This window comes from Tyto alba, unplaced genomic scaffold (assembly GCF_018691265.1).
Source record: "Tyto alba isolate M040663 unplaced genomic scaffold, T.alba_DEE_v4.0 Super-Scaffold_42, whole genome shotgun sequence".
Lineage (NCBI taxonomy): Eukaryota > Metazoa > Chordata > Aves > Strigiformes > Tytonidae > Tyto > Tyto alba.
Genome location: NW_024881318.1, coordinates 40,968,620 through 40,990,898, shown reverse-complemented (window position 1 = coordinate 40,990,898; position 22,279 = coordinate 40,968,620). Strand labels below are relative to the sequence as shown.

Below are 22,279 nucleotides of genomic sequence, written 5' to 3'. Positions count from 1 at the left end.
CTTCCCTGTTTTTGCCATAGGCTCCAATTGGCATGTAATCCATTTACTGACATGTTTAACTCCACTTCTCCCTCCTGCAATGGCCACAAATCTAGGGCCTTTTGAATAGCTTCCTTTGCTGACTCAAAAGCAGCTTGCTGTTCATTCCCCCATTCAAACTCATATTTTTTCCTTGTTACTTTATACAAAGGAGTCAGAATCTGTCCTAAATGGGGAATATGCTGCTGCCAAAAGCCAAACAATCCAATAAATCTCTGTGCCTCATTTTTATTTTGTGGTACTGCAAAATCCAAAATTTTCTGTCGAGCTTTGGGTAATACTTCCCGATGCCCACAATGCCATTGAATTCCTAAAAATTCTACCATTTGGGATGGTTCTTGAATCTTGCTAGGATTAATTTCCCAACTTTTCTGTCTCATATGATCTACCACCTGTTGAAGTATTTGTTGCACTTCCTTCTCATTATTTCCCTGAATTAGGATATCATCAATATAATGCACTATTTGCATATGAGGAGGCAATTTTATCTTATCCAGATGCTCAGCCACTGTCCGATGGCAAATGTTTGGACTATGCAGCCATCCCTGAGGCAGTCTGGTAAAGGTATATTGTCGTCCCTGCCAGGTGAAGGCAAATTGGTCCCAATTTTCCTCTGCTATTGGGATAGTGAAAAAGGCGTTAGCTAAATCTATTAGAGCATACCAAGTCCCTGGATGCTTTTGAACCTTTTCTATTAAAGTAACAGTGTTTGGTACAGCTGGTGTAAGCGGTGGGTTATGTTTATTTAATTCCCTAAAATCTACTGTCATTCTCCACGACCCATCACTTTTATTGACAGGCCATACAGGATTGTTCCAAGCTGTGGTAACTGGTTTCAATACTCCTGCATCTAATAAATCTTTAATTGTCTGTGATATCTCCTCATGCCCTCCTGGAATTTATATTGTTTCACAGTCAGTAATTTAGTAGCAGCAGGAATCTGTACAGGAGGCATTTTCACTTTTCCTACTAAAATTGTTCTAATACTGATATGATTTTTCACCCCAAACTGGTACTGACCGTCTGGGAGATTCAAAGTTAGTCCCTTCAAAATGTCTATTCCTATTATGTATTCAGGAATGGGGACAATCATGACTGAATACAGTCGTTTTGGGAGGTTTCCTATTTTCATTTCAATTTGAGTTTGTACAGTTTCAGTTTGTTTCCCTCCCAGACCTGTAATAATTACAGGTTGTCCTTTAAATTTCTTTGGATTCCCATATATCAAGGAGGCCTCCACTCCTGTGTCAATTAAGGCTTTTACTGTTTGTGAGGACCGGTTTTTCCAAAATATTTGGACCTCCGCATGGGGCCGTCGGTCCTTCCGTGCCCATTGCACTGGAGCTTGGCCATAATTTCATTCCTGTTTACTACTCCTTTCATTGGTATAAATCAGAATACGTCTCCCAATCCTCCCTTTCCCTCGGAACAACTGATCTGCCCGCGGAGGGCCCACCGTCTGCAGATGGGAAGTCCTGTTGAGGCTCAGGAGGAGGTGCTGTAGGCTGAGTTACCCCTGGATTCTTAGTTTCAGAACTTTGAACTCTCCTGCTAGGCTTATTCAGCCCTCTATGTTTGTATTTTCACCACAGCTCGTTAGTTGGAACACCATCAATCTTTTCATTAGATATGTCATCCTTCAATAAAGCTGTAAACATTTCCTTGTGAGAGAAACTCTGTTCTCACTTCCTTTAGGGCTGTCCTGAGTATCTCGGTTTCCTGCACTTCCTCGGGGGCCCCATTCTCCAAGATCACCTAGCTGCTGTATTTTTTCAATTATCTCATCAATGGGATTTCCGGTCTCATTAATTAAGAGAGTCATTATTACATTTTTATATGCTGGTGGGGCAGTCTTAATCAATCGGTTTCTATGAGTGACAGACAAAGCAGCTTGCATCATTCTGTCAGGGTCTCCTATAAAGATTGCCAATTTCATCGCTTCCTCCTTCATCCGCTGTATACAGTCTCGCAAAGTATACCAGGGACGTTCCCCACCTGGCCAAAGTATTCTCTGTGGGGTATTTATTATTACATCCCCGGGCGGCCAAGGTTAACAAATTTGTATCCTGAGGATTATTTTGGAATGCGTCTTGCACAGAGGATTCAGAACTGAAAACTAAAAACTTCCTAGAGTCCTCTGGATCTAGGGTTACCCCTGCTGCTCCCTGATCGTGCAAATGCACCATCCAAGAGAGCAGGGGTTCCCCCAGTCTCTGCTTAAATCTTTCAATTATATCATTTATTTCATGCTGAGTATAATCCTCAGTCACATCATTCCTTACTTGTTGGCCATTAGTATCCAATTCTATTTTCCGTCTCCACACTGGTTTTACATCCACAGGTTCATCTGAGGAACCAGCCTCATCAGATATCGTAGAATCCCAAATATCTCCATCCCATCTGTCAGGATCCCACTGTAACCCTGCTTCTGCAGTCACAGCATGCACTTTCCTATGGTTTACTCGTCCCCTTCTTTTCTTACACTGTGCCACCGTTACTGCAGCTCTTTCAGCTACAGTCTGATAAGCATCCAACTTATCGGCAAGCAACTTGTTTTGACACTGTAACATTACAATTTGATTCTGCCAATCACACATCTGTCGCTCCATGTGGGAGCGCTCTAACAACAGTTTTTCTTTCTGTTGGTGCTGTTTCCAATATGCTGTTGATAAAACCCATCCCTGTCTTCCTGAACACACAATTTCTTTTCCTTTTTCCATAGATAATTTTTGGATACATTTTAATACATCCAGTGGTTCAGCTTCTTTTAGCTGACTTTCCCACTGTTCGCATGGTCCTCCGACCTTAGCCTACTCAAGAGCCAGTGAACTATAGGGAAGGTCTTCCCATCCAGGAATTTCAGATGGAGCTGATTCATTACGTTTAGATTTTAAAAATGACATTTTTGTCTTATCCTGTCCGTGACACTAAATTTGTTTTGCCAATTGACGGGTTTAACACAAAGGACACAGACACCAAGCTAAAGAAATAGGCTATTTTCCTTTAATTTAAAGCAGCAGAAAGAATAAGCAAGGTAATGCACCATCATTACTACATAAAGCTAGCTATAGTGATTAAGAAAGATACATCACCAATTGCCCTCATACTTTACCATCACCCTGACCCGTGCATCAGCTGGGGAGCCCCGTCACAGCGAAGGGTCAGAGAGCCTTTCCTGGCAATTGGGAAGTCCTACGCAGGGCGTCCGCTCGTAGGTGAGGTCTCCGTCTGTGCTGTGAGAGGGTCCGGCTTTTATACAGTTTAACAAACAAATCTATACGAAAGGCACAGGAGATAGCTGGTAGATTGACATGCCTCACTCAGGCGTGTCCGGATCTGGCCAGGATCCGGGCACGTCTGAGGAGTTTGTGTTTTTCTTTACATTTGGGATTTATAGTTACTTACAGTTCCCAGGGATTGTTCCCAGGGTTGCATTTTCATGCTGATAAGATGCTGGTTGCTTCATGCTGCTGATAAGATGCTGATTGCTGGTCGGGGGATTCACTCAGAAGTCAACCTTGGTTTGAGGCCTATTGTTTGGGCCCCTTTTTTGTTTCAGCAGTATATATAGATAGAAATGTTTATAATCAGCTTGAAAGAAAGTAAGCAACCTAAACTTACTGACTGTAGGTCCCTGTAAATTGAAATGTCACTTGGCAGATTTTAAGTAGAATAAAAATGATGCTTGTTTCTGAAGAGAGTGCTACAGGTGTTTAGTGTTTATAACAGTGCCATTAGTCTACTGGTTATTTTTGATATGCTGAATGCCCACTGCTAGCCGTTTCAGTGAAAGTGGGCAGTGCTGGAGCTATCCTTATCTTTTGGAAATTCCTGGATGCTAATTCTCAGAAGAAAGAATCCTATACGACCCATTCTGGGTGGTTCAGTTCTCTTATTGCCAGTTTTAGCTGCAGGTCACCACCTTCCTTGTCACTTCAACATTTCAGATTCAACTGAGTGAGGAATGATACTGCTCTGCTCTTTCTGCTTTTGCCTATCTTATAGGACCTCTGGGTCATCACCCTCTCAGAAATCCTTCTTGGTTATGACAGTTGAATTTTAAAAAATGCAGTTAAATAGTCAGCAGAGACAGCAGCTTAAATACAAAGAAGAAAGCTTTTTTAGTGTAGTAGGTTTTCCATAAAATGACATTGCTGAGAAGTTGTGTGTCAAATCAAGTCTTCCATAGCCAGTATAGACCTCGAGTAGTTATTGTGTGTGAGGAAAAGGATCTGGCAAAAGCTGGAGAGAGGATCACAGTAGAGAAGTCAAACTTGGCCTGAAATGTCATCAGGAGCACATGTTTTGCTTTGATCCTGAGTTAATTCTGTTGACAGTATATGGTTCATATACCAATCTTTCTATATGCGGGTTTTTTTTCTAGTAGCTAATGGTCATGGTTAACATTTCCTAAACTTGTCGTTGTGTTCATCTTACGATGATTCCTAAAAAACATATCTAATTCTTAAGATAGAAACTAATTTGTCTTGCAGATACTGACAAGCAGTGGTAACTGCTCATGGTAAACCATCTTGTAACAGATAAATTGACCAAAATGATGTGGTTTGTATCTGTTCTTACATAGATATTTGCAGTTTCTCATTTTCAACCTGCAGTACCAAGTTTTTAATATGAATCCTGTGTCCATATTATGTCTGTCTTTTGGGGTTTTAAGGTTTGTTGTTTTTTTTTTTTTAATAACATTTTATATCTACTTTTCGCAGGACCCAACTAGGATTCTGAACACAAATAGCAGCAGCAGCAGTAACAGTTTTTCAAAGACCCACAAGTTAAGAAAGGAGCACAAGGAAAAGACTTCTAAAGACTCAAAAGAACATAAAAGTGCCTTCAAAGAACCTTCCAGGGAACACAACAAATCTTCCAAAGAATTCTCTAAGAAACCCAAAGAAAACAAACCACTAAAAGATGAAAAAATAGTTTCTAAGATGGCCTTCATGGAACCCAAACCTATGTCCAAGGAGCCAAAATCTGAAAACACCCCCATCCTTACCATAACAGGTGGGCAGCAGCAAGAAAAGAAGACCCCCACAAAAAGGCCTTCTGTTTTGGACTCTGATGAACCTTCCATAAAAAAAAGAAAAAAAAGTGGCTCAAATACACTATTTAAAAGTTTTTCTAGTGCCCCACCCCTGATTCTTACTTGTTCAGCTGACAAAAAACAGACAAAAGATAGATTTCAACTCAAGGTGGGGAGAGTCAAAATTGAAAATGTTGCACTGGAAAGGAAGATGCCTACTCTGCCACCATTTGATGATATTGTAGATCCCAATGATTCTGATGTAGAGGAAAACATGTCCTCCAAATCTGAAGTAAGTGGTGTTTGGTTTTTCTTCATACATGGTGAGTGTTCCCAGTCTGTGGGGTTGCGCACCATATTTGTATTTTCTCATTCCTTTCTCCTGTCTACTGACAGATTGTTCAAACTGAAGGATGTGTCTGCTGGCTGTTCAAACTTGTATTGCCTGTTCAAGTCTACTCAGTTTATAAATCTGTCAACATTATGACAAATGAGCATATGGCAGATGGCTATAAATAATATTGCTGTTTTGATCTTGTTTATTTGAATTTCATGCTTCTTGTGAGCAAAAAGGAAATTGGCTTAAATACTTGTATTTATACCCTAAGTCTTTGTGCTCAGGTGTTCAAGAATTCAGTACATTCAGGAAAGGTTGCAGTAAATCAGAGTGTTATTTATTATTTTTTCTTCTAAAAAGGGCAGTTCTGTGAATGATGCCAGTTGTGTGGAGGAGGAGGAGTTCCTAGAATCCTTGCTCTGATGAGGAGAATCTATCGAAAGTAACAGGCTTACCTAAGAATAAAGACTGTTTCTGTGGAAGTTTGCTTTCCTGAAAATACTTGTCTACCATGTCTGACCAAAAATATTTGTCTACCATGTTGGCTTATCTGTTTCAAGCATCATTTGCTCCTGATAGTTAGGATTTTAATCATACTCCTAGCAGACTTTTCAGAAGCATCTTTTATAGACAGATGAGTAGAGAAAGAAAAGGGTGGGTTCCTCTCTGGAACAGACAATAAATACCCTACTGTGAGGAGGTGTCAACATTAGGCTTTTACTTCATATAAACTTGCAACAAGGGAGAAAGTAATACATTTCTGATCTAAAGTGACCTTTTAATGACTGGTCCCTTAGGGCAGGCAAAGGCTGTAAAATTTAGAAGGTATGGAACAGGACAAGCTCTGCTTTACAGCATTGCACTGGTGATATTGTGGTTGGGGTAGCATTCTAGTTCTCACTTAGAATTTATGAATTTGTCTTTGTTGTGGTTTAATCCCAGTCAGCAGTTAAGCACCACGCAGCCACTTGCTCACTTCTCACCTCTCCCAGTGGGTTGGGGAGGAGAAACAAAAAAAAAGTAAATCACATGGGTTGAGATATGAACAATTTAATAACTAAAATAGAATTAAATATAATAATACCAATAGCAATAATAATAATAAAATAGTATAACAAAAACAGAGAGAAATAAAACACAATAAAAGATGAGTGATGCACAGTGCAGTTGCTCACCACCCACAGATCGATGCCTGATCAGCAATCCACCACCAAGCCAGCACCCCCAAGTCTATATATTGAGCATGATATCCAATGGTATGGAATATCCCTGTGGCTAGTTCAGGCTGGCTGTCCTGGCCATGCTCCCTCCCAGCTTCTTGTGTACCTACTTACTGGCGACCATGGGAAACTGAAAAATCCCAAATTTATGATAAGTGCTACTTATCAACAACTAAAACATCAGTGGGTCATCAACATTATTCTCACAGTGAATTCCAAACACAGCGCTGTACCAGCTACTAGGAAGAAAATTAATTCTATCCCAGCTGAAACCAGGACAGTCTTGAAACCTGAAAATGTTCACACTTGCTGGCCTTTGTATGAATTAAGCTTTAATGTCTTCAAAAGAAGCTGAATTTTCTACTTTAATTTATGTCAGTACCCTTAAGACTCCCTACCTACCCTCAGAATAGCTGGCTAATTAGCATAGATTCTGCTTTCAGATTTCCTATTCATTCAAATAGGTGCCATGTAGTGGCACATGCACTTTTATGGCAGTTCTCCATTTTTCTTCAAAGACAAAACAATTGAGAGCAGCAGCTGCAATGTAACTGGAATTTTACAAATGCAGGCACTACAGAGGTGTGTGCTGCATAGCAACCTGCAGATAACTGATATGTGAAGGATATGGATGGTGCTTAAAATTGATCCTTTTTAATTGTCATGTGTTTCCCTCTTTGTTGTCTTGCAGCCTCTCCCCTATTACCAGTAGTATAATGGGTACACCCTTGTGTTTTCCTTAGGATGACACAAATCCACTTGCACTTGTTCATCATCCATCTGCAGTTGACCTGAAGGACCTAAGGAGTTCCTTAATTCTGTACTAAAGCAAAAAAAAAGCAGATTTGGGGTTTTCTAGTTCTGAAAGCCACTGTTATTGAGAGGGTAAACTACTGGACTCCACTCAGATAAAAGCAGATTCTGCTGCTCTGTGCTCTGGTGTATTTGAATGTTAATTTCCTGGATCACAGAACAGATAGGTCTTCAGTAGGAGGGCCATTGTGGTCCACATCTGTATGGGTGAAAAGGATGTCTGCCACTTTGGGACTGTGCTCATTTATAAATCAGGCTGAGGATGGCTCCAGTCAGTGGCTGGATATTATTAGGAAGTCAATAATATACTTATTTTTTAGAAAAGGTATCTAGAAAACCCAGAAAAATTCCCTAAGATGCCTGTGGATTCACACCATTCCTAGTGTTGTGGGAGAAAGAGCTGGGCAGCCTGGTTAATGAGTGTCTACAGAATTTAACAGTCATTCCTTCTACACATCACTAGTTTTAACCAGGGAGCAGTATAATAGAGGTATTTCAGTATGTTGGAAAAAGTATTTTGAACTTCTGTATGTGTTGGTGGGTTTCTAAGCATTTCAGGAAAAGGCATAGATTTTACATCTATGGATATATACCAAAAAGGGTATATCCTATGATTATAGACACATAAAAAAAAAAAAGGTGAAATATTGCAGTGTTATATCGAGAGTAATGGAAGAGAAAATATGGTAATGCTTTTGCTATACAAGGACAGTTATTTCAGGTCTGTTAATGCTTCATGATACTAACCAACATAGTTGCCTGAAGCTGGGAAGGCACTTCTTCAGTGGCACGTTCTGACATAATAATATCCTATAAATAAAATACAATCAGATGTTATCTCTTACTCTGGTACAGTTACAGTTGTGGGGATTGTAGCATTTATGGACACAGAATTTATCAATATTTGGGAATATATTTGTTGGTAAAGTATCTGGGATTTATTCCCAAAGTGTCTTTAAAAAAGAAAAACCACAAAACCCAACTTGGCAAATTTGGGTTAGGTATAACAAATCAGATTACAAATCAATACCTAAAAGAGAATTTTTAGGATACCACAAAAGTATTAACTTTGAGTCAAGTGCATTTTTGCTAGTTTAAGTTACATTTATGACATAATGCCAACCTAATACTCTATGAATTATTGTAATAAATTTATTAATAACTTTGCTAATGATTTTGTGAGGACAATATTTTCTTCATTCCATGGAGTAAGAGATGTTCTCGTTCTCAAACACACATGTTCTGAAATGGTGACTGTTCACTTTCTTTGTATTAGCTTATATGCATAGCTATGCATATCAAGCATGATAAATTTGTAATAAAGGGTGTAATGTAACAGAACTGTTTATGACAGCTCTGTAGCTAAGCTTGTATTGCTTCACCTAGAATTATTTTAGTCATATTTTATAGAGTTCATTTTGTCAGTAGGTGCACAAAAGCAAGTAGATTTTTTGTGCATTTCTTAAAGAAAAAAAAATAAAAAGAAAGAAACAAACAAACACACAAAAAAACCATGGAGGGAGAGTACAGATATTTATTTCAAAGGTTTTGAAGGAGTCTTCCCTTGGCAAATGTTCATTGCTTCTGGATGTTGCCCATTAACTGTTTTTTTATAAAATGTGACAAGCAAGTTAAGAAGTGGGACATCAGTGCAATGCTGGCATTACCTCCAGAAATTTGTCCAACAAGCTCCATAGTAGAAGTATATGAATTAGTACTACTTTTATCAAACATATTCATCAGAAGCTAGAACTTCCTGCAAAACTAAGTTTCTTCCTATTGCTGATCACACTGAAGAGAGTTTTCAGAGCTAGGGGTAGTCCATGATCAGTTCTCAATTGCAAAGTCTGGGCTCAGGTTTTTAAATGGTGACATTCTGAGAAGTCCTTATTGTAAAGGAAACTGACAAATGTCATCAAATAGAGGTGCTGTTTCGCTGGGTAGGTGCTACAGGAAGGCAATGCTGCTACTCCCCTGATTTCTTCAGATACAGCCCTCATTCAGTGAATCGAGGTGGGGTGTAACCTTTCAATTCATGTGCTTTAATTTCAGACAGAAAAGCAGGGTGTGCTCAACCCTTCTCAATATTGGCATCATGCTCTACCTAGTTCTGGGCATTCAGACTTGAAATACTGGCCTTCGCCTTCACAAAGTGGAAGGTGTAGAGGTATAGCACCCTCCAAGTGAGGTGGACTGGTTTTTCTTGTGGTAAAGCATGTCTGCCAATGGTTAATCCACCCTCTGAGCTGTCCCTTAAAATTCAGGTTTAAGAATGCAGCCAGGCTAGCATACTGTTGCCTTGGGGGTGTTACAGAAAGCCAGATACTGTCCTCTGATGTCCTTCAATCAATCCTTGTTTTGAGCTCCCAATACCTTTATAAAATTACTGTGGGAAATAAAGCGAATCACAGGCCTGCTTAATGATAAACTTTCTACCTTTGTTTAATAGCCTTTGTGTGCTTAGAGAGTAAGACCACGTATGGTCATTTCTTTGTGGTCTGTTTCACATATGCTGTAGTGTGGTGCATTGCTGTATTTATTTGAGTTCTGTTTTTCTGTTGACTGAGCTGTTGTCAAGTGAAATGTGTGTCTCCATTTCTCTTCACACTGCATTGTGGAGTATCACTTTTTGAATATATTAATGATTTAAAGTGTGTTGTGCTTAAGCATTAGTGGTAGACTTGGTGTTCAAAACAGCGCGGGTCTTAGAGTCATAGGAGCTAGCAAAGCTATTTGGGAGCAGCATGTATATTCAGTTAGAGATTACACATGAAGGCTGAGGAATTATTTTACTGGCTTTGGTACAAATCATATAAAGTAGGGTATGGAGTGAAAGCATGTCAGATTTATGATTTTATTGAGGCATAGGAGTATGAGCACAGTCCACTTTAAAACACCAAAGATGTTGCTTTTAAATTCAACTGCATGATGTTTTAATTAAAGAAAACTCCATCTATTTGCTTCCTGTGTGGGACACTGCAGCAATATGATAAATAAAGGTCTTGACCTTCTTGATTTTACTGCATGTCTAATAGTGAAATACGGTGATGTTCTCATAGCATCTGTGTGAGCTGCGAAATGGTGTGTGAGAAGAGGAAATAAAGAGTTTTGGATTCAAGTGAAGATTTTTCCATGGCTAGACCTGCCCATTCTGAGCTGTGGAGCCATTGCAGAAGGGATGCTCTGATACTTCTTGTTTTACTGTTACCAGTTTTGCTGCACTGGGTAGGGAGGCAAAAATTATGCATAGCTCTAAGTGAAGCTGCTGCATCAGAATGACACAGAGGAGATCAGGCAGATCAAACATATGTGTTTAGGTGTTAACAAATATTCTCAGTGTATCTCCAGTTGCCGTGATCTGAATAAAAACTCTTAAAATTTGCTGTGCATGTAAGTGGTTTGTAGATGGATTTTTTTAGAGAATGCATGTGGTTCTGTTGGATAAATTTCTGTTCCTGGTGTGGTTATTTTGCCCATGATATGTATTGTTTTTTCCCTTCCTGCCTGTATATGTCCCTGGAATTGTAGCATTGCCATTAATAACAGTAGCAGCTTTTTGGCCTGTCCAAGCCTATGCAAATACAAACTGAGCAGAAATGCATGCTAGCAAATTGTGACAGCTCAGGGGTGAGAAGTTTCAGTTATTACAAGTAGAGTACTTTACCAGGTCTTTTGCCTTCAGAAAAAAAATGCCAACTCCTTCTTGGGAAGTCCATTACAGAACAATGAAAATACAGTAGTGATTACATAGACTATGGGTTTGTACTTAATTAACTGTTTGTGTATCTTAAAGCAGTCTGAAAGTTACAACATGAGTACATTTTTAAAGCAATCCATAACGTGCCACTTCGGATCTGGCACATGATCTGTTAATTTGAGTGTTAAAAAAGTGGAAGAATATTTTTAAAATCCCCATGGTCTTGTAAAAACTCCAGGTCATTGTTAGCTGAAGAATCTTGCTTTCTGCCAGGGCTTGGAGCCAAAGTAAGATCTCTTGCAGATGATATTTAAAGTTGGAATTAACAGTAGTGATAATAGAGCTCAGTGTGGAATTTTCATGTAGTTATGTAGTTACCCCAGGGGGAAAAAAAAAAAAAAAGGAAGCTAGGTTTTAATTTTTTTGTGAAACTCTGACTCTGTTAAGATCTTTAATGACAGAGAGGGTATTGATACTGATGATATCCTTCATTGCAGGCTGGGCACTGTGTGTTTGCAACATGTTTTATTCTTAGAATCTTTACTTTTTATGCCTGATAATTTATTGGATTGTTTCCTCATTTGGTTACTTTTAGTCCAGGTGTGAATGGTGCTCTTAAAACCCCTCCAGCCACTCCTGTGGGATTTTTTGCTCATAGTATTCCTGTGTGGAGGAGGTGATTCAGTAGTCGCAAACAGGTGGGTGTTAGCAGATCATGTAAATATTGTACAGTCCAAGGTGTCTCCTTCCAGATATGTGCTCAGAGAGAAATAGTGGCCTAAGATAATAAGACCTCCTTAGAGAAATTGTATTAGGCATGAGTATGCTCTATGGCCATCAGCATCTGCTGTAGCATGGCACCATTCAGCTGCTATGCTAAACCTATTTTTATTAGCTGTTACTATGAAGGGAAAAATGCTGTGGCTTCACTCCTAAAAGCTTAGGTGCATATTAAGCTGCTCTGTGTGTGGTGAGATGAACCATTGCTGGATGAGGAAGCATCAAGATTGTCAGGTGGTGATTCCTCTGTGGCAGCAAGCTCGAATGTTAAACTGAGATACTATAGTTAGCATGATGTGTTAAGAAATCACTGGCTTATAAAAATATTAAGGATTTAGGACTAAAACGGTGAAGAGAAGCTAGGTAGATATGATTAAATGTCCAGGTTGCAAATGTAATCTTGGAAGAGTCAGGAAATTTTGCATTCTTGAGGCAATGTCATGGGTGTTCAGTTGTTTTTTTCAATTTTAGGCAATGTCATATTTTGACCACAGTAGTTTTTAGGCTACTAGTTCAGGCTCCAGTATTTTACTTTATTCACAAGTGTTGGCTACATCTGTTTCAGTGGGGACTACTCATGTGGATTAACTCAGTCATTTGCATAAATACATTTTTGGATTGGGTCCTTATTTTCTGTATTTTAGCCTTGGAAAATTCTTTTCACCTGCTAGCCTGCAGAAAGAAGGATTTTAACTGTGTATATGAAGTGCCAATATTTTAATTATATTCTTCCTTCTGTGGCAAAAAAAAAAAGACTTTGTGCCTGGTCCAGTAAAGTCAAGACAGTTTTGTAAGGCCGAGGCGTTTGCTGTCAAAATGTTAAAGATAGGATGTTTTATTCTAATCATGGTCAGATGAGATATTCTTGATACAGATTTCATTGCTCTTAAATTGCTTTATCTACTTACATACATTATGTTGCAATCCAGAGAACAGCTCCATAGAATTAAAATGAATTCTAGCACCTGTTAGTTATCAGCTGAAATAGTTTGACTATCTCTACAATAGTTAGACCTATCCAAGGCTTTTATGGCCTTTTCTTTTTTTATGTGGAAACATCAAGTTCACAGTTGTTTCATTTGGCAAAAATGGTATGATTTACTCACATACTTTTGTATGTTTGCTGCCAAACTCCCCATGAAATTCATCCGATAATTTTAATAATGCTTCCCATTCAGAAGCTTATATTACAGTGATAACTGATGTGAATTCTCCAGGACACACCATAAACACACAATTTAATTTTTACATTTTAAAGTCTGCATAATCCCCTGAAGTTTAGATTTTATCAAGTCACAGTAAAGGCTGCCTGAACTCACTGCTACCATTAGTGTATCGTGTTGTCATGCCTATATAGAATTAATGACAATTCACTACCTTCTGATGAGGGACTGCTGTGCAGCTCTCCATGCTGTGGAGCCTTGGGGTCGTGCTGGGTGTTGGCACTCGATGACGTACTGCAGGGGGATAATGAGGGGCCCTTTTGGAATGGGCAAGGGATGCTCCTGGTGAACATCATGTGCCTGCCCCAAACTTGAAGGTGATAGTGCCTGTGTGTTATTATTCTTCCAGTATTGAAATGTGCATGTAACCCTGGTACAGAGAGAAAGCAGGTGTAATCCAGCACTGCTCCTTTCTCTCTGTGTGGTTGCCTGTTCCCTCACAACAGCATCCACTCCTTCACTGAAAAATTAAGGCATGCCAGGCAGCAGCTACTGTTTAGGGAAAGCCTCATGTCTGCAACTAATTTTAACAATAATTTGGATGTTTGCTCAGGTGGTCCTACATCTCCACACTAGCAACAGAAAAATTATCATTCACTTAAACTTCAAGAAGCTTTGGTGTGAATTTGGTTTAACTCACGGTGCCATCATTTAGTAGTGCTGTCTTACTTGGATTAGTCTTACTTGTCTTGTCTGACTTGGTTTCATCAATATCTTAGTACAGTTGATGTTTTTGTTAGAAAAAGATATTGCAAAATGAATTTTCTATATCCTTTTTCCTACAAACAAACAAAAAACTTTGAGTAAAACATTCAGCTTCGTTGGTAGTAATTCCTATAAAACATAATGTTTTCTATTAAAAACCTCCAAGCAGACTTGCATCTTCCCTTGAAAACAGAAACCCTTATCTGCCCAGCTGAAATGTGTAGTTTGTGTTTCCTGTGCCCTTAAGTATGTTAGTGGGGTTTCTAGTTCTCCTCTCCAAGCAGCAGTATTTCACACCATTTGTTCCCTTTTGAGGCTGAAAACAAGTAGGTGCATATAGCTTTGGTGATAAGACTTCTTTGTTATATGACTGTGGCTATGAAAGGACTGAGAAATTTGCTAATTAATGCTGACTTTATCCCTGATGAAAATAATAGTCCCTGCACACATGTGTAGCACTGCAAGACAGGGCTGCCTGATTCTAGGACATGTATGTAGGGTTTTTCAGATCATACTGAGATGTTACCTGTTCTTGTCCTGGTTGTCTGAACCTTTGTGAAGGAATTTTTTACTGTGTACTAATTGTGTTGCAAGCCACCTGGCAAAAGTGACAGAAATTATGTTCTGTGTTGTAGGAATTAAAGTTTCAGAGAGCTGAGTTAGAAGATAAGGATAAATGGAGCTATTTGCATTTGTCTGGACTGTTTACATATCCACAAAACTTGTATTAACACCTCAGAGGTGAGTAAGAGGACTTTAAAAAGAGGAGCTTAAAGAGAGGTTTAAAAGTGACTGATAATATATATCCCATCACCAGCAAAGCTGTGTTTTGTAGCTGAGGTTAACAGGCACCTCTGCTGGTGCCTAAGCACCCTGAGGAAAGATTACTCATTAATCAGGGGATAACAGGTACCAGAAGCAGCAGTAACTGGATGGATGGCCTCAACATTGATTACCTTGATCAGAAAACCATTGCAAAATTAATATAGTTGTTGGTGAGCAGTTGAGATTAGGACAGAAGCCAATAACTTCGCTGCTTTGTGTGAGGGTATATTTTAGGTATTACCTAAGTAGTGGGAGGAGGTTACATATGAGTCCAGCCTGTGTGGTTTTAATGATTCAAATTATCAACTGCAAAAGTATTATGGTTTAAACCATGACAACGAAACAGTAGATACAGGCTGTGATAATTTTAATTTCTTTCATTGCATGAATAATTTTTCCATTGCCCATGCTGCTTTAATGCAATTTAGTTAATACACTGTAACTTTATTCTGTGGATGAAAAGGTCATGGTTTCAAGAGAGTGCTTATTGCATTGTGTCTTCCACACAGGGAGTAAAATATCATGAGCGCACAGGAATATCAAGCAAAGAACCATGGTCTTGGTGTTCTTGGTGACCTAAATTTGTTTTGACAGAAGGCCATTAGAAGTAGATAAAATTTGCAAAGTCTGTGAGTACCTGCTGAGGAGACCAGATCTGTAATGGTGTGGAAATGTGCTGTAGTGCAGAGTAACATCCATAAAAGAAGTTTTACATGTAGTGAGATGGTGCTCCAGCTGCTGCTTTGTTGATAGGAGTGCACAAATTTCTAACATCAGTACCTCATGTCTGGGAGAATTTAGGTGAACAACCTTCTTACTGCACCAAAAGTGACAGCAAACTGTTTTCATCCTTTTTGGTTGGGGTTATCTGACAAGAACTTCCATCAGTTTGTACTCTGCCTTTTTCACTTCGTTAAGTACCATGTTCACCGTCCCATGACCGTACATATTTTTACTTTATTTTGCCTCTCATTTACTCATTATCCCCTAGGCATGAAATCCGTGGAAACTGTAGTATTCAGCTGCTCTACATGAGAAACTGTAGTCTTCTCTCCTGTAGATCTTTGCCTGCTTTACTGTGTGTCTTCCCCTCTTACCAGCAGGATTTCTTCAGCAAAAATACTCCTGCAGGCAGTGGCCTTCACTAGTATTTCATCTTTCAACTGTATTGTGCAGTGTACTGCAAAAGAAGTTTTGATTCACATGTGTTATCTCAGTCTCCTGTGTGTGAGTCTTCTCTAAGTCTTACACTAGCTTGAGTATTTCTTAATTTTTATATTAGCAGTGTCTTAAATGTATTTTTTATTTATAAAGTTAAGACAAAATATATACATAAATATAGAAGGAAAAAGATTTTCTTTCAAAAGTAGATAACATGTTTCAGTAGGATGGTCTCTAAAGAAATGCAAATCCTGCTTCATTCAGTGCAATTGTTCAGATGAAACAGTTGCGAAGTTTGGCTTAAGGTCTTTTCTGGATACAATTATTAAACAAAGGATGTGTTTCAGATGCACCGAATCACAAACTGGTTGAGGTTGGAAGGGACCTCTGACAGTCATCTCATCCAACCCCCCTGCTTAACCAGGGCCACTTAGAGTTGATGGCCTAGGACCACATCTAGATAGTTTTAAAATATCTCTAAGGAGGGAGATGCCACAACCTCCCTGGGCAACCTATGCCTGCGCTTGGTCACCCTCAGAGGACAAAAGTGTCTCCTGATGTTCAGAGGGATCCTCCTGTGCTTCCATTTGTGCCTATTGCCTTTGGTCCTGTCACTGGGTACTACTGAAGAGAGCCTGGCTCTGTCCTCTTTGCACTCTCCCTTCGGGTGTCTATATATGTTACTAAGATACACAAGGAACACCGGGTTCTTTTCTGCCAAGCTGCTTTCCAGCTGGGTGGCCCCCAGAATATTTTAGTTCATGGGGCTGTTCTTCCCCAGGTACAAGACTTCATGCTTCTTGTTGTTGAACTTCATGAGGTTCCTTTCAGCCCATCTTGCCGGCCTGTCAAGGTCTCTCTGAGTGGCAGAATGACCCTCTGGCATATCAGCAACTCCTCCAGTTTTGTGTAATCAGCAGACTTGCTGAGGGCACATTCTGCCCCATCATCCAGATCATTAATGAATATGTTAATCAGAACTGGACCCAGTTTTGACCCCTGAGGTACACTGCTAGCTACTGACCTCCAAATAGAATTTGCACCACTGATCACCACCCTCTGGGCATGACCATTCAGCCAGTTTTCAGTCTACGTCACTGTCTGCTCATCCAGCCCTCACATCAACAGCTTATCTATGAGGATCTTAGGGGAGACAGTGTCAAAGACTTTACTGAAGCCCTGGTAGACAATATGCACTGCTGTCCCCTCATCTACCAGGCTAGTCATTTCATCACAGAAGCTGATATCAAGTTGATCAGTTATGACTTCCTCTTGAGGAATCTATGCTGCCTACTCCTAATGATTTTCTCATCCTGAAGTGCCTCGAAATGGTTAGGTGCTCCATCACCTTCCCAGGTATTGAGGTGAGGCTGACCAGCCTGAAGTACCCTGGGTCCTCCTTCCTGCCCTTCTTGAAAATAGGAGTGACATTTGCTTTCTTCTGATGTTTGGACACTTCTCCCGCTCACCATGATGAATCAAAGATTATTAAGAGTGGTCTCTCAATGACATCAGCCAGCTCCCTCAGCACTTAAGGGTGCATCCCATCAGGGCCCATGGACTTGCTCAAGTAGCAGGTACAGAGTAAACTTAATTAACAAACTCATCTTCTTCGGTGATACAGAATTTTTGCTTGAAATTGCTATAAATAATTAAGGCAGCTAATTGTATCAGTACTTTAGGTCACATTCTCAGCCAAATTGCCATCTCTGCTTCCTGTCAAAAATAAATAATCTGACATTTCCTGTCTAAATTTTATATCTCCTTAATCTTAAAATACCTCTCTAAATAATTTAGTGCTTTAAATGTCATAGTTACGAATAAATATTTCAATTTCTATAAGAAAATATTTAATTCCACTTCCCACTCCATACCCCTTGTCTTCCACCTTCCCTGTGAGCTAGCAATCTGCAAGCTAAATTTGTGAATGCTTGAAAAGAAGCAGTTTTACCCTGCCTTGAAGGTTGGTTGGTAATGTGGCAGCTTGATAGGAGTTGTGGTGATACAGAATTAGGGCAGGGTACAGAAAGCTCAGTTCAGGTTTATGGTATCACAGACACCCAAACGGTGTCTCCTCTTGGTGGTGGCTGATGCGGACATTTGGTGGATGAGGTGGGATTGTTCTGTCCTTTGAGCTACAAATGGGTTGGACTGCTCCACTTAAAGCTGAGGCAATGGTCAATGACAGAGCGCTTAAGAGACAATAGAACTTGTAAGTACAGGAGTCCTGTTGTTAGCGGTCGCAGTCCCGAAAGAATTTATCTACACCCAGCAGATAAGCAGGCACTTCTTTATTCCAGCGCTGGGGAACACGGGGGATAACTCCGCCAAAGACGTGTTCACCAACAGGTACAAAGCACAACATATTTATACACTTTTTCAGCAGAGTCATGGTTACATAAGATCAACAAAATTCATAAAGTTTAAGTTGACCTTAATAATGATTGGCTTTTAGTTACCTCACCTTACCTATATTCCTATTCTACAGAAATCATTGGTCATCTTTACTGACTGATTTAAATAGAAGGGGGGGAGGGCAATGATTAGCATATTCATGTTATTTCCTGGGAATTATTATCATATGCAAATGTCCCTAACACATGCGTGGTTATACTGGACGGGGGTCCTCTGGTAGTCGTCGATAGTCTTCATCACTGTGTCCGCTGATTGAGCTCCATCCTTGCACATGCTCACTCCATCTTTGGCTAACGCTCACCTCTCCCTTGGCCGATCTTCCCCAACCAAACCAGTTTTCCTCTGGTACCTATTGTTTCAAGTCAAGATCCATAACCAGTACCTTTTGTGTTAATTCAGAGTCCGTAACGATTGTTATAGTGTTCAAGGCACACAGCATACTAGTTGCTTAATCCTAAGGGCCTCAGTGTACTTTATATTCTCATAGCTACTGTAGCTTCATGTTAAATCAAAATCATACTTTTAAACTAAAATCAAAATAATATTCTAGGATTCAAACTGTTTTATTAAGGTAACTGCAACACCGTTAGAGAAGGAGGCTTGTCTTGGTGGGAGCATGTTCCTCCTCCCTGAGAAGCTAACTTAAGAAAAGGTAGAAGTGGAAGTAATAGACAGTTATAAGCATTTTTAAGTGGAGAGACTTTTCAGTATGTGTGTCACAGTGAAACATAAATCTTTAGACTTTTGTGTGTAAAAATAGGAAATATGTAGGCTGGCTGATATGAAATTGAATATTAGTACAGCACTTAAATTTTATTTCAGGAAACAATATGTAAGCTTTCCTTAAAAACAGTTTAGGGGTAGGCAAGAAAAGATATTATTACCCACATACAGATATTTTATATTTTTTAATGTAGATAAGGAGCTTGAAATGATGGGGGTTATTTTTAGAAGAACTTACCTGAATTTGGACAACCATGAAACACTGCAGAAACAGCTCTTTTATATCCTGTGTGATAAACAGGTGAGTTTGCCTGAAAATTATTTGCAGCTCAAGAGTAAGTTGTACTACTTGTAGAAACAAACAAGAGTTTGGAAATGACAGAGCCAAGTGATTTAGAGCTGGTGAAAGAGGTACCATTTCAGGGAAAACACAATCCAAAGGGAAGTCCCTTTTCTTGACAAACAGTTTCAAAGCACAGAATCTCTCAACCACGCCTAATAAAGAAGCCAGTGTCTCGTGCATCCGTGTGAGAGCACTAAAATGAAATACTGTCTAAGAATGCAATTAATCATATCAGGTCATTGCACTGATGAACAGTTTGGGCCTGAACTCTCATTAGCTTGTCTACAAGAAGAGAAAACCTGTAAAACAGGAAGAGGCCATATGAGAGAAGCTCTTTGCAAATGCTGTCTTAAACTTTTATTGCTGAAGGACACCCTTTAGCTAATTTCAGTCCCATAAAAAAAAAAAAAAAAAAAAAAATCTGTTTGGTGATTAGTAACCAGTGGATAAGAGGAGGAAGCCCAAGTGAATAAAGCTATAAATACCTAAATCTTTGGGCAAACAGCCTGGAAAACTGTCAAAAAGCATTGCCTAAGTGGCAAAAGATAGCCTCTGGTAACTAGAAGCATGGGACTGTGGGCACTAATCCATATTCATCTATGGAAGGCATATTTTTAGTTCCTTCTAAAAAGGCAAGTCTCTTCTGTTAATAACATTCATTATTATGTTAAAAGCAGCTGTTTCCTCTGGGTGTGCTCTCACCTCAGATTTCTCAAAGTCATAAAAGCTAGTTTTACTTTCCGATACTAAACAATTTTAACATTTATGATAATCTATATTTTTTTGAATAAATTTTCAGACAGGGCCATTTAAGGAAATAGTGTAAATTGTTTCAAGAGTCATTAAGAACCCTTTTTAAAAGAGTATGGATGATTATTTCTGTTTCACTGGGACTTTCTATGGTCTGGCTTCACAAATTGATCTTGCTAAAGCAGAGCAAAATTTTTACCAGGAAAGTATTCTAACAACTTTATATGTGTTCATATCCATTCCTTCTTGTGATCCTATCTCAGTTAGTTAATGCTGGGAGAAAATTCTGACATGGAGGAATTTCACTGGTGTTTGCATGCCTTATAATGTGAATGAGACCAGGCCTTTCCTATTTTTTTTTTATTTCCAGTAAACTGGTTCAAAAAGAAAGTAGTGAAGTTTTAATAGTCACAAATATCTCCACACCTGTGTGATTTTTTTTCCCCTGCAGTTTTAGCACTTCTTCAGGTACTTTAAAGAGAATATGATAGTCTTTTGGTGTTTGTTACTTTTTTAAATAAATGGATTTTACATAAGTTAAAGTTCATGTTGTTATTAATAAAGAAAAAATATAGTTAATGCAAATCTGCATAAACCAGTTGTCAGCTAGTAATTTTGCTGCAAAAAGCAGCAAGTGGCAGATAAACCAGATGTTTAAGAGTAACCTGAAGCTGTAAGACTGAAATTAGTTTCCAGAATGGTGATGTCTTTAAAGTTTGCGTTGACTCTTGTTCTTCATCGGTGCAGTCTGTTTCACATTATCATAATTATTTTACAGCTAAAAATTTTGTATGGTTCTGCAGAAGTTCAGGCAGTAAAAAAAAAAAAAAAAATTCTTTCAGAATTACTTGATTTTTAGAGCAGTGTGTTCCATACCAAGTGATGCTGCAGTGTATTCCAAAAAGGTCTGATGATGTGGACTGTGTAAGAATCTCTCTCAGTACTCAGCAATGGGTTGTGTTGTTTGTTGGGTTGTCTTCTTGCACAGGGTTGATTCATCTGTATACAAGCAGTATATACCCATACAGGCAGGTCCAGAGTTTGTATTTTAACTATGTGTCTGTGAGAACTGGAGCTGGTGTTGATTTCAGGAGAGCAGATGTTAGTAGTGTTTTCCTCAAGCATTCTGTTGCCTAAATAGGCATCTCTCATTGTGAGAAAAGGCGGTAAAAGGCTGTAAATCTGCCTGCTCGTTATGAAAGGCAACAATAGATTGATTTATGGAGAAGAAGCAACTGCTAGGCTTAGGTAGCCTGTGTGCATGAAAACTGAGTTTTACAGTGTCTGGATATTACTGCTGTTATTTTTGAGAGCAATTTAGTTCTAACAGTCATGAGGGTTATTGTACAAGCAAGGAGAGTCAGAAAACTTTCTCAGTAATGTTATAGAGTTTTACAGAGAAATTTATAAGTTGTAAACAATAGTGAGAAAACAATATATAGAATTTTATGTAAATAATGTAAACTGATTTTAACAACTCTGTTTTAAAAATCTTGTTGTGTAGCCTTCCAAACAAGTTGTTGGGAACTTCTTGTTAGGGTTTTGGCTTCAGTAAAGAATTAGACGTGATGCAGTAGTGTGTATATATGCCAAGTGCATAGCAATTTCCACTATGTTTACCTCAGGTGATACCCAAAATAAAGATCTTTGAGTATTATTCTGTTCTGTAGTTTGTTGTTTGTTTTGTTTTGTTTTTTTATTGACAGCGTGCCTTAGGCAGTAACTAACAGTAAGGGTTTTAGGCAAAAATGTTTCTTACAATGTTATTTATTTTCTTTTTTTTTTTTTTTTTTTTCCTTTTAAGTCTGAACAGCCCAGTCCTGCCAGTTCCAGCTCCAGTTCCAGTTCCAGTTTTACACCATCTCAAAACAACAGACAACAAGGTACTAACAAAGGAAAACAAATTGAAAGGAACATGTGAAATGAAGGGGCCAATAAAAACAGAACTGATGGCATCTCACTACCACTTTTCTGGCACCTTCCATAGCCTGAACTGGCCACAGTTTTCCTTTAGAGTGTCGGTTTTCAGCTGTGGCTGAAAATAAAAGGGGAGAAAATGTATATTTGAGAAAAGGGTGCGAAGTATTTGTTTGAAGCACTAAATACACGCCAGTCACTTAACAGATGCTAAACTCAAAAGAGCTTCTGTTTCTGAGGTTGTCCTTTTGCAGGGTCAGGTAGCATGGCACCTGGCTCCATGTGAAGCCCTT

At 39.0% G+C, this 22,279-nt stretch overlaps 1 protein-coding gene across 3 annotated transcripts in view; it reads left to right on the top strand.

The window, feature by feature from the left end:
• MLLT3 (MLLT3 super elongation complex subunit) overlaps positions 1-22,279 on the top strand; it is a 151,925-nt gene that overhangs the window by 108,156 nt on the left and 21,490 nt on the right. For all 3 annotated transcript variants that reach the window (XM_042804792.1, XM_042804793.1, XM_042804791.1), the window contains 2 exons: positions 4,764-5,369; positions 21,874-21,952. In XM_042804792.1, the coding sequence (XP_042660726.1) occupies positions 4,764-5,369; positions 21,874-21,952 (685 nt within the window). The remainder of the gene's footprint in view (positions 1-4,763; positions 5,370-21,873; positions 21,953-22,279) is intronic.